At 40.2% G+C, this 13391-nt stretch overlaps 1 protein-coding gene across 1 annotated transcript in view; it reads left to right on the top strand.

Annotated features, from left to right (window-relative positions):
- The first annotated feature begins 2121 nt into the window (after positions 1-2121).
- The window catches only part of LOC141093154 (mucin-1-like), a 44490-nt gene continuing 33220 nt past the window's right edge, over positions 2122-13391 (top strand). The window contains exons 1-4 of the mRNA XM_073579616.1: positions 2122-2266; positions 3246-3349; positions 4473-4537; positions 5820-5962. Coding sequence (XP_073435717.1) covers positions 2134-2266; positions 3246-3349; positions 4473-4537; positions 5820-5962 — 445 coding nt within the window. The 5' untranslated portion in view covers positions 2122-2133. The remainder of the gene's footprint in view (positions 2267-3245; positions 3350-4472; positions 4538-5819; positions 5963-13391) is intronic.

Raw genomic sequence — 13391 nt, 5'->3', positions numbered from 1 at the left:
ATACATATCCTCCATCCCATAGTCCCATGCCCATATACCCATCACACATCCTCCATCCCATAGTCCCATGCCCATATACCCATCATGCATATTCGCCATCCCATAGTCCAGTGCCCATATACCCATCACACATCCTTCATCTCATAGTCCCATGCCCATATACCCATCATACATATTCGCCATCCTATAGTCCCGTGCCCATATAACCGTCATACATATCCTCCATCCCATAGTCCCATGCCCATATAACCTTCATACATATCCTCCATCCCATAGTCCCGTGCCCATATACCCGTCATACATATCCTCCATCCCATAGTTCCATGCCCATATAACCTTCATACATATCCTCCATCCCATAGTCCAGAGCCCATATACCCATTACACATCCTCCATCCTATAGTCCCATGCCCATATACCCGTCATACATATCCTCCATCCCATAGTCCAGTGCCCATATACCCGTCATACATATCCTCCATCCCATAGTCCAGTGCCCATACACCCATCACACATCCTCCATCCCATAGTCAACCATTATGACATCATAATGAGGGGCGGGGCTTGATACGCACACACTTTTTCCTCATTATGTAGATAGGGGCAAAATTGTTTGGTGAATTGGAACACGCAGGGTTACAATTTCGCCTCAGAACATAGCCTATGACGCTCTCGGGGTCCAAACGTGTGACTGTGCCAAATTTTGTGGCTGTAGCTGCGACGGTGCAGATGCCAATCCCGGACATACATACATACATTGAGCTTTATATATTAGATAAAGCATTGTACTTTTGTTGTTCATCTTACACCTCTCCTTATGTGCTCTATCTGTTGTGGTGTAGAACAGCTTTTTATACAGTCCTATTTGGATGCTAGAAAAATTTTTGTCCCACTGGACCATATAATTATTTTTGATTATTAGCATCATTTGCTAGGAATATTTTCTCTACTTTTGTGTTATTAAAGTCTATAGACACATTAGTTTACATGTGGGGTGATTTTTGCAGATTATTCAGCAACAATACAGCGGTTAGAATCATGTTCACACAAAGTTTTCACATAGAGTTTGATGCGTATTCTGCACCAAAATCTGTGTAAAATCCACTTACAATGAATTTCAATGGGAAATCTGCTCTTTAAAGAGCGCAAATTGGGAATCTATGCTGCAAAAAAAAGTGACAGGTCAGTTACTGGCCTCCCGCATAGCTATAATGGTACGTTAACCCCACAGCAATTAGCCCCATTCATTTCTTTGGGATTTTTACACCTCAAAGATGTGTGAACATGGCCTAAGGGAACTCTAGACTTCCCTCTTTTATCCCCCAATAGCAAACACAATGGGCTAAATTCCATTGTTTATGTGATCATTCAATCCTGTTCATTTTAATCTTTTCTTTCTAGTTTAAAGATATATTTGGGGAGCAGCAGGTAGAACCAATAGTAACAAGCTTCACGTAAGTAGCTGTTTTTCCAGATATTGTTTCTAGAGTAATGATGTTCTGCAATATTTCCCTGCAGAATACTATCTGATTCTATACACATTTTTGCTATGTGCACCGTCACAAGTGGTACATGTCTGATCATGCCCTGGAAAAGTGGCATATGAGTCAATGAGGCAGACCACACAACTGCTATGAAACGTGTGATAGTGAATCCACACCCACGCCATCCAGATCCTCATCACAGTCATAGCAACTATAAGTTTGCTCCTCCAATATAGAATTACTATTGCTGCCATATAACTAAATACATTGACCAATGGCTTGTAGGTGCCCCCTCTCCCCAGCACGATAGATGCAGGGTCATGTTTGCCTGGACTCAGACATGTGGACTAAGAGAACATGGAGTGAAGGATCATATGATATTATTCATATTATCCATAACCCACAGTATGTATCACCAAGTGCCATGACTATCCAGTCCTTTAATAATGATACTTGTGACAAAAACACTGAATGTTGTAACTGCTGTGAAAGCAACTGCACATAATCAGCTCGTATTGCAGAACCTATACAGAATTTTATTTTCATTATACAGTGGTTTTATGTTTTCTATTCCCCTTCTATTAGCATAGTCACTCATACCTATCTATTGTTGACATATATAATTTGCAGAAATGACCCTCTGAGTCGTATGGTCTCCGTTGATCTGTATTTTCAAAGTGATGCGATAAACAAAACAACTGTGATCAACCAAGTGGAAGCTAATGTGGGAACATTCACGAAAAGGAACCTCAATCTGGATCTCTTCCTACTGGATCCTAAAGGTAATATAGGGAAGAATATAACCAACCAGCAGGAATCCAAAGATCACTTACAGTATTCACACAGAGCCATGTATTCTGCACTTTTCCTGCCTCCCGGGCAGACTCTATTCTTTCTGTAATCACTCTCTATTTCTTCCCGGCATTCACTGCCGTACCTCTAGTTAGACTCCATTCTGTCCGTGCCTTCCTTTTTCCTGCCATCCAGGCAGACTGTTTGGACAGTCCGTGCCTTCCATGTCACCATCTCCCTGTCAGCACCTCGTCCGGTTACAATTGGGAAAGGTGCTGGGAGTGCCATCTCAGCTGTTCCCGCCCTGGTCTTTGACCCCAAATCCTTCTTGGGGTTGGTCCTGTTGAGCTGGTGCTTGACTGCACTATTCACCACCTGGAGCCCCTTACTGCCATCACAGCTTTATCCCCACAGCCAGCAATCCGTCTGGACTCAATACTGCATCCTTCTGCCTCTAATCAGGAAGTGCCCGTCCTATACTTCCCTGCTCTATGCTGCTCTGCTCTGTGACCCCTCCCAGTTGCTTAACCTTTAAGCTGCCTGTATCTAGCTAAAACTCCTGTCTATTCTAATCTCTATCTCTAGTGTGCCCCTCTCTATTCTAATCCCCCTATGGTCCTATACTATCTAAGATCTTATCCAAGCCCTAAGCCTATGCACAGTACCTGACAGACACACGACATTACAGTACATAAAATTTGCATTTCACATTAATAAACAATGAGGTGCTGCTTGCAATCCTGTGAGCTGCTACTAGGGGAGAGGAGACATGTGAGGGTCCTCGCTACCTACTTACCCAGGCATGAGGTTACTATAAATCCTATCCATTTTGTTGGAACTGTAAGACCCTGTATTTTTGATGCAGCGAAAATACATAGCTTTAAAAATGCACCAAAAGCTCATGGTGTGAACACAGCCATAGAATCAAGAATTCTATAATATCATTGTATTGTTTTATTACACTTGTAGTTGGCGTTCAAGTGAAATCCACACTCATGCAGGACTATACTTCAAATTTGTCTAATGCTTCATCTTCTGATGCCACTGAACTCCAGAATAGAGTGCTGGACTTGGTATGTACAGTATAACACAGTATATATAGTTTTTGATTAGGATTAAAAAACACATTGTGTCATTATTCATGCCATTTCTGGGGTTCTCATGGTATTTTCCTGTATAGGGAAACCACTGCAGATTTTACATCTAGATTTTGGGGATGGTATGTCCACTAGGTTTTACAGTACTAGTATACACAAGCTGAAAAACATATTTGCAGCGTAAACTGGCCAGAGCTACATATTTGAAATCCGCAGCAATGCAATTTATGCTGCAGATGTGAGGGCGGTTTACCTACATAATTTTTGCAATAATATGTGGATTGATTTTTTTGCTAAGGGAGGTCAATAGCAGAAATACATATATAAATGTACCCTTCAAAATATTTTTATTTATTTTGTGTAGGTATGTAACATCCATTTTACTTGGCTTAGGCTAGTTTCACACTAGCGTTTATTTCCTGCAGCGCATGGCGCCGCTAAGCCCCGCCCCCTCCCGGCTCCCTGCCCACCCCATCCGGTCATCGGCGCCTACTAGCGCACATGGATGCTTGCGAACTGCACACCCTATCTTTAGAATAGGGTGCGCAGATCGTGCGCTGGCCGTGTGCTAGTAGGATTTTAGTGTGCGCTGTGCACTTTTGAAGGTGCGCCGTGCGCACCAAAATTCAACATGCTGCGTTCGGCGCACACCGGCGCACCTTCAAAAGTGTGCAGCGCACGCTAAAATCCTACTAGTGCACGGCCAGCGCACGATCTGCGCACCCTATGCTAAAGATAGGGTGCGCAGATCGCAAGCGTCCATGTGCGCTAGTAGGCGCCGATGACCGGATGGGGCGGGCAGGGAGCCAGGAGGGGGCGGGGCTTAGCGGCGCCGTGCGCTGCAGGAAATAAACGCTAGTGTGAAACTAGCCTTACAGCTCACTTTGCTCCTATTGAACATAATTCCCCTAAAAGAAGCATACTGCAAATTGTCTTCTTGTAGTTAAAAATGAACATTAATCTGTATTATGCATGTCATTGTACAACTAAATTCACATGGCCTGTGGCAGCCATAATTATACTGTTTGATTCCAATACATGAAGACCAAAGCTGTAATAAAGGCTGCTGATACATTATTTCCACTTTATTTATTTTCAGCTAACACCAGGATTAAGAACGCTCTATGGCAATAGTTTACAAGATCCACCATCAGTGTCTTTCAGGTTTGACCTTCCTTTTGCAATAATTGTGTAAAATATTAATGAACAGACTTAAAAATGCATTTTAGATTACTTGCCATAGAGACTAGAAATTTGTATATTACATCAGTATAAATACGGGGGGGCTACAATCATAAGCTTGCTAAAATATCCACAAAAATCATCTTGTTCTGGGGTATTTTAGGAGAATTTTGCTAACAAGACCGAGGTTTTCCAAATGTGTCCCAAGACATGGCAATGTTCCAGCAGGGTATTTTTTCATTAAAGAGGACTTTTCACAAAATTTTTCATGTTGAACTGGACAGACGATATAATAGTGGCTGCAGGGCGAAACCAAACTTTTTTTTATTTCACCTCTCTGTTGCGGAGATTTTAGCAAATTATTAGCACCTAAAGACTTAAAGAGGTTGTCCAATACTGATAGATGACCTATCCTTACGATAGGTCATCAAATGTTTGACCGGTCGGGGTCTGACACCGATCAGCTGGTCTCAGGGTTGGCGTCGGCTGAAGGCCCACAGTGCTCAATTCCACAGCTGGTCCATCTTCTTGTAGTTTGTTCCAAGCTGGTTTAACTAGATAGCATCTCACACAGGAAGAAGTATATGTCCCAAATGAAAGCATCTATTTGGACTTAACTAAAGAAAGCGATTGTTAACTTGTTAAATGGCGCTGACACACTCTGGCAGCGCCATTAACAGTGCGCCAGCTTGGGGGTGTGTTATTTTGTGCACACATCGCTGCTTCACTGACGTGATGCTCTGAAAGCTTGGAGTCTGTTGAAAACCTTTGTGCTTTTCAGTACAGAGCTCCCTTGAAGCCCAGCATGTTGCCAGGCTTCAAAGGAGACAGATTTGCATTTGTCTCACGATTTAGAATTTTTTTCCTCTTTTCCAGTACATTGTGGTAAAATGAGTTCTGTCATTCAAAAATACAACTTGTTCTGCAAACAAAAGCCCTCATACGTCTATATGGACAGAAAAATAAAAAAGTTATGGTTCTAAGAAGAAGGGGAGGGAAAAAATGGAAATTGGCCACGTCGGGAATGGATTAATTTAATCAAATTTGTCATAATTGTTTCCAATAAATGTTAATAAACTAGATTATGTTTTGTTTTTTTCCATGAAGTCTTTCAAATTTTGCTCCATTTGATATATAATGAATCATAGCACTTTGGCCCATACAGTAATAATGAGCTTTGGTAACTCAGCTAAGCAAGCAAACGAGTTCATACATCGTAAAACTATACTTATTCCTTTTCATTTTCCATAATTTATTCCTTTAGGAATTCTGATGGACTAGCAGCTATGGATATTGATTACAATCTTAACTACACAACGAATGTGGCCATTTCTTCAGTACTAGAGTATCTTGTAAATAATGCTGGTCTAATCAATATTACCCGCTTATCAAGTATGTCTGTTAATGGTAGGTCATTGGAAAAGACTATTGACTTCATTATTTAGCCTTAATTTGTTTGCAGGGAAAGCTCAGTAGCTGTTAAATGCTAACAGTAGTTGTTTATGCAGCAGCAACATTAATTCAAACAAGCCTTCAGTCATTTGTTAAAGATGTTTTTCTAGCCCACATGGTACTTAACCCCTTTTACCCCCAAGGGTGGTTTGCACGTTCATGACTGGGCCAATTTTTACAATTCTGACCACTGTCCCTTTATGAGGTAATAACTCTGAAACGCTTCCATGGATCCCGGTGATTCTGACATTGTTTTCTCATGACATATTGTACTTCATGTTAGTGGTAAAATTTCATTGATATAAGGTGCAGTTATTTGTGAAAACATGGAAATTTGGTGAGAATTTTGAAAATTTTGCAATTTTCCAACTTTGAATTTTTATGCTCTTAAATCACAGAGATATGGCACACAAAAAACTTAATAAGTAACATTTCCCACATGTTTACTTTACATCAGCACAATTTTGGAATCAACATTTTTTTTGTTAGGATGTTATAAGGGTTAAAATTTGACCAACGATTTCTCATTTTTACAACACCATTTTTTTTAGGGACCACATCACATTTGAAGTCACTTTGAGGGGTCTATATGATAGAAAATGCTCAAAAGTGACACCATTCTAAAACCTGTACCCCTCATGGTGCTCAAAACCACATTCAAGAAGTTTATTAACCCTTCAGGTGCTTCACAGGAATTTTTTGGATGTTTAAAAAAAATGAACATTTAACTTTTTTTTACAAAAAAATTACTTCAGGTCCAATTTTTTTATTTTTACCAAGGGTAACAGGAGAAATTGGACTGCAAAAGTTATTGTGCAATTTGTTCTGAATACACTGATACCTGATATGTGGGGGGGAACCAATGTTTCAGCGCATGGCAGAGCTTGGAAAGGATGGAGCGTCATTTGACTTTTTCAGCGCAAAATTGGCTGAATTGAGAGCGGATGCCATGTAGCATTTGGAGAGTCCTTGATGTGCCTAAACAGTGGAAACACCCAACAAGTGACCCCATTTTGGAAACTATACCCCCCAAGGAACTTATCTAGATGTGTGGTGAGAACTTTGAACCCCCAAGGGCATCACAGAAGTTTATAACGTACAGCCATAAAATTAAAAAAATCATATTTTTTTCCACAAAAATGATCTTTTCACCCCCAATTTTTATTTTCACAAGGGAAACAGGACCCCAAAATGTATTGTGCAATTTGTCCTGAGTATGCTGATACCCCATATGTGGGGGTAAACCACTGTTTGGGCACATGGCAGAGCTCGAAAGGGGATAAGCGCCATTTGACTTTTTCAATGTAGAATTGACTTGACGCCATATCGCATTTGGAGAGCCCCTGATGTGCCTAAACAGTGGAAACCCCCCACAAATGACAACATTTTGGAAACTAGACCCCCAAGGAACTTATCTGAATGTGTGGTGAGAACTTGGAACCACCAAGGGCATCACAGAAGTTTATAACGTACAGCCATAAAGTTAAAAAAATCATATTTTTTCCACAAAAATGATCTTTTTACCCCCAATTTTTATTTTCCCAAGGGAAACAGGACCCAAAAAGTTATTGTGCAATTTGTCCTGAGTATGCTGATACTCCATATGTGGGGGTAAACCACTGTTTGGGCACATGGCAGAACTCGGAAGGGAAGGAGCGCCGCTTGACTTTTTCAATGCAAAATTGGCTAGAATTGAGATCGGGCGCCATGTCGCAATTTGGAGAGCCCCTAATGTGCCTATACAGTGGAAACCCCCCACAAATGACCCCATTTTGGAAACTAGACCCCCTAAGGAACTTATCTAGATGTGTGGTGAGCACTTTGAACCCCCAAGGGCTTCACAGAAGTTTATAATGCCCGGGCATGAAAATAAAAAAATCGTATTTTTTCCACAAACATGATCAATTAGTCCCCAATTTTTTTATTTTCCCAAGGGTAACAGGAGAAATTGAACCCCAAAAATTGTTGTCCAATTTGTCCTGAGTACGCTGACACCCCATATGTGGGAGAAAACTACTGTATGGGCACACGTGGGGCTTGGAAGGGAAGTAGTGACGTTTTGGAATGCAGACTTTGATGGAATGGTCTGCGGGTGTCATGTGCGTTTGGAGAGCCCCTGATGTACCTAAACTACTGAAACTCCCCACAAGTGACCACAGTTTGGACACTAGACCCCCCCACGGAACTTATCTAGATGTGTGGTGAGCACTTTGAACCCCCAAGTGCTTCACAGAAGTTTATAACGCCCGGGCGTGAAAATAAAAAAATCATTTTTTTCCACAAAAATGATATTTTTGCCCCCAATTTTTTATTTTCCTAAGGGTAATAGAAGAAATTGGACCCCAAAAGTTGTTTTGCAATTTGTCCTGAGTAGGCTGATACCCTACATGTGGGGGTAAAACACTGTTTGGGCGCATGGCAGAGCTTGGAAGGGAAGGACCACCATTTGACTTTTTCAACTCAGAATTGACTGGAATTGAGATCAGACGCAATGTTGCATTTGGAGAGCCCCTGATGTGCCCAAACAGTGGAAATCCCAAATTCTAACTCCAACCCTAACCCCAACACACCCCTAACCCTAATCTCAGCCCTAGCCCAGCCCTAACCCTAGCCCTAGCCCTAACCCTAGCCCTGGCCCTAGCCCTAACCCTAATGGGAAAATGGAAATAAATACATTTTCTTTTAATTTTATTATTTTTCCCTAACTAAGGGGGTGATAACGGGGGGTTTGATTTACTATTTATGGCGGGTTTTTATGTTTGGCAGCTGTCACGCTAAAAGACGCTTTTTATTGTAAAAATAGTTTTTGCATCACCACATATTGAGAGCTATAATTTTTCCGTATTTTGACCCACCGAGTCATGTGAGGTCTTGTTTTTTGTGGGACGAGTTGACGTTTTTATTGGTACCATTTTCGGGCATGTGATATTTTTTGATCGCTTTTTATTCCGATTTTTGGGACGCAGAATGAACAAAAACCAGCGTTTCATGAATTTCTTTTGGGGGGGTGCGTTTACACCGTTCCGCGTGCGGTAAAATTGATAAAGCGGTTTTATTCTTCGGGTCAGTACGGTTACAGCGATAACTCATTTAGGTCGTTTTTTCATGTTTTGTCGGTTTTATGCAATGAAAGCTATTTTATATAAAAAATAATTATTTTTGCATCGCTTTATTCTGCGAGCTATAATTTTTTAATTTTTTCTCTGATGACACTGTGTGGTGGCTCGTTTTTTTGTGGGACAAGATGACGGTTTCAGCGGTACCATGGATATTTATATGTGTCTTTTTGATCGCGCGTTATTGCACTTTTTGTTCGGCGGTATGATAATAAATCATTATTTTTTGCTTCGTTTTTTATTTTTACTTTTTAAGGGGTTCGCTAAAGGGGTTAACTAATGGGACAGTTTTATAGGGCAGGTCGTTACAGGCGCGGCGATACCTAATATGTGTACTTTTATTGTTTGTTTTTTTTATTTCCAAAAAATAGATTTTTTGGGGTAATATTTTTTTTTTTTCTAATTTATTTGGCGATTTTTTAAAAATTATCTTAACCCTTTTTTTTTTACTTTATTACATAGTCCCAGGTGGGACATCACTGTCCTGTGACAGATCGCTGATCTGTCACATCACAGATCACTGTGACAGATCACAGAAATTGTGGGACAAATTTGGTGATATTTTGCCTATTTTCCAGTGTGAAAATGTAAAATCTGGGGTCAAAACTAAATTTTGGTGGTAAAAATGTAATTATTTTTTTTCAAAGCCCAATGGTGTAAAACTCTGTGATCCTCCTGTGGTGTCTATATAATCAGTGCACCTCTGGCTGAATTAACTGAAAGGTGTCGTCTATAAAATGGGGTCTCTTATGGGGGTCTGCTGTTCTGGCACCTCAGTGGCTCTGCCAATATGACATGACACCCTCAAACCAGTCCAGCAAAATCTGAACTCCAATATGGCGATCCTTCCCTTCTGAGCTGTGAACTGCCTCAAAAGTAGTTTTGACCAGATATGGGGTATCGTTGTACTCAGGAGAAATTGCACAACAAATTTTGGGGTCCATTTTTTCCTGCTATCCTTGTGAAAATGAACACATTTGGGGCTAAAACACCATTTTAGTGTGAAAAATCCTTTTTTTTCATTTCCGCAGATCAACATTGTAAAATTCTTTGAATCACCTGTGGGTTTAAGGTGTTCATGACACATCTAGATAAATTCCTTGTGGGGTCTACTTTTCAAAACAAGGTCACTTATGGGGGATTTTCTACTTTTTAGGCACAACAAGGACTCTCCAAACATGACATGACACCTGCACACCATTCCATCAAAGTTTGCATTCCAAAACATCCCTCCTTTTCTGAGCCCTGTCATGCACCCAAACAGTAGTTTACCCTTACATATGGGGTATCTGCATACTCTGGACAAATTTTGGGTTCCATTTTCTTCTGTCACTTTCATGAAAAGAAAAAATTTGGGGCTAAAATAATATCTTTGTGGTAAAAATATGATTTTTTTTATTTTCACGGCTCTACTTTATAAATTTCTATGGATCTCACCATACATCTATATATGTTCCCTGAGGGGTCTAGTTTCCAAAATGGTGTTTATCCCAAACCATTCCAGCAAAATCTGAATTCCAATATGGCGTTTCTTCTCTTTTGAGCTTTGCACTATGCCTCAATGCCTCAAAAGTAGTTTTCACCAACATATGGGGTATTGGCACACTCAGGAAAAATTGCACAACAAATATGCAAGCTCTGTTTTCTCCTGTTACTGTTTAGAAAATATAACTATGGGGCTAAAAGAACATTTTTGTGGGAAAAATGTTATTTTCTTATTTTCTTAGCTCTACATTATAAACTTCTGTGAAGCACCTGGGGGTTCAAGGTGTCCACCACACATCTAGATAATGTAAGTTCCTAGTTTCCAAAATTAGGTCGCTTCCGGGGGGTTTCCACTGTTTAGGCACATCATGGGCTCTTTAAATGCAACATGGCACCCACTAAAATTATTCCTGCAAATTTTGCTTTCAAAAAGTAAAAAATGGTGCTCTTTTTCTTCCAAGGCCTGCTGTTCACCCAAACAGTAGTTTGCCTCCATATGTTGGACATTGACGTACTCAGAAGAAATTTTGCAACAAATTCTATTGTGCAATATCTCCTGTTACCCTTATGAAAATGCAAAATTTGGGGCTAAATAAACAGTATTGTGGGAAAAATTTGATTTTTGTATTTTCACGGCTCAATGTTCTAAACTTCTGAGAAGCACCTGAGGGTTCAAGGTGCTCACCACACTTCTAGATAAATTCCCTGAGTGGTCTAGTTTCCAAAATTGGGTCCCTTGTGTAGGGTTTCCACTGTTTAGGCATATCAGGGGCTGTCCCAACTTAGCATGGTGCACCCTCACTTCCGAGCCCTGCCATACATCTAAACAGTAGTTTTACCCCAAATAAGGCGTATCGGCCAAATCAGGAGAAATTGCACAACAAATTTTGGGGTCAATATTTTTCCTGCTATCCTTGTGAAAATAAAAATGTGGGTCTAAAGAAAAATTTGGGTGTAAAAAGTTCATTTTTTCTCTCCATGTTGCAAAAATTCCAGTGAAGCACTTGAAGTTAATAAATGTTTTAAATGTAGTTTTGAGCACCTTGAGGGGTGCAGTTTTTAGAAGGGTGTCCCTTTTGGGTATTTTCTGTCATTTAGACCTTTCTAAGTCACTTGAAATGTAACGTGGTCCCTAAAAAAATAGTTTTGTAAATTTTGGTGAAAAAATGATAAATCGCTGGTCAAATTTTAACCCTTATATCTTCCTAACAAAAAAAAATTATGTTTCAAAAATTGTGCAGATGTAAAGTAGACATGTGGGAAATGTTATTTATTAACTATTTTGTGTTCCTTACCTCTATGATTTAAGGGCATAAAAACAAAACATTTGAAATGTGCTAAATCTTCAATATTTTTGCCAAATTTCCATTTTTTCAAAAATAAATGCAAGTCATATTAAAGAAATGTTACCACTATCATGAAGTTTAATATGTTACGAAAATACATTCACGTAATCAGTGGGATCTGTTGAAGCATTTCAGAGTTATTAGCACATAAAGTGACACTGGTCAGAATTGTAAAATTTGAACTGGTTATGAAGGAAAAAACAGGCTTGGGGAGTGAAGGGGTCAACATAGTTCCCCAACCCACAAATCACATACAGGTGGAATCAATGACATGCAGGCATCTTATTAAGTTTTGTAACTTTTCTTGTTAGGACAGATGTCATTCACATTTAGAGAATGGACAACTCTTATGTGGCAGCGCTGCATACTGTCTGTATGGAGTCTGGTGTGTGTGTGGCAGAATATTTCAATGTTTACAGCATGTATAAGAATTATACAGGAAATACAAAAAGTCTATGTGCTCCTATTAAAATGGCAGGTTTTTGTTATGTTAAAAAAAAATCATACCAAGAAGAACCATTTCAGAACATTTTTCCATCTTTAAAGTCACATAATTTATGGATATAAAAAGTGTACAAAAATTTTGACAGGGGTGTGTGGAATTTTTATATCCACTGTATATCAAAATAAATATCTAAATCAAATCAATATTTGGTGTGACCGCATCAATTTTCTAGTTACACTTGCAAGCAACATGTGAAGGATCTCAGCAGAGAGGTGGTTTGAAATATCTTGGAGAACTAACAGATCTTATATTGATGTAGGCTTGTGCAGATCCTTCTGTTTCTTCAGGTACACAGACTCGATGATTACGTTTTATGGTTAGTTCTCCAAGATGTTTGGAACAACCCCCCTGCTGTTTTTTGCTGCTTTGTTAGGCTAGTTTCACAATAGCATATGGAGGAGCTGTGGAGGGATGCGGACTTCCTCCGTGAAGTTCTGCCCACTGCCGCGCCTCCTCCGTTCAGCTCCGCCTCTGTTGGCATGCGGCCTGCGTACCCAATGTATGCGGATACCTCCACATGTTTCATTTTAATGGTGCGGCGACCGCAACAAAATCCAACATGTTGCGTTCGGCGCAAGTCACCGCACCGTCAAAACGACGCATGCGGAGGCATCATACACGGCCTGCGTACCCAATGCTAAAGATAGGGTACGCATGCAGCATGCCTACGGAGGCGTTGTTGAATGGAGGAGGCATGGCAGTGGGCAGAGCTTCATGGAGGAAGTCCGCATCCCTCCGCAGCTCCTCCATACGCTAGTGTGAAACTAGCCTTATAGACGGGTTCATAGGGTCATACTGAACTGTGATTAAGCAACACGCCAGAAACGTGCTAGATGCTTTCTATGGAGTCTATGCAATGCTACGATATGCTGTTTTTTAAGTCAAGATGGAATAAAATTTGGATCTTTTTATACAAAGAATCAGAACATGCT

Source organism: Dendrobates tinctorius, unplaced genomic scaffold (assembly GCF_039654945.1).
Source record: "Dendrobates tinctorius isolate UK_male_01 unplaced genomic scaffold, ASM3965494v1 ptg000062l, whole genome shotgun sequence".
NCBI classification, from domain to species: domain Eukaryota; kingdom Metazoa; phylum Chordata; class Amphibia; order Anura; family Dendrobatidae; genus Dendrobates; species Dendrobates tinctorius.
The sequence above is the reverse complement of the archived record's forward strand: the minus strand, read 5'-3'. Positions and strand labels throughout refer to the sequence as shown.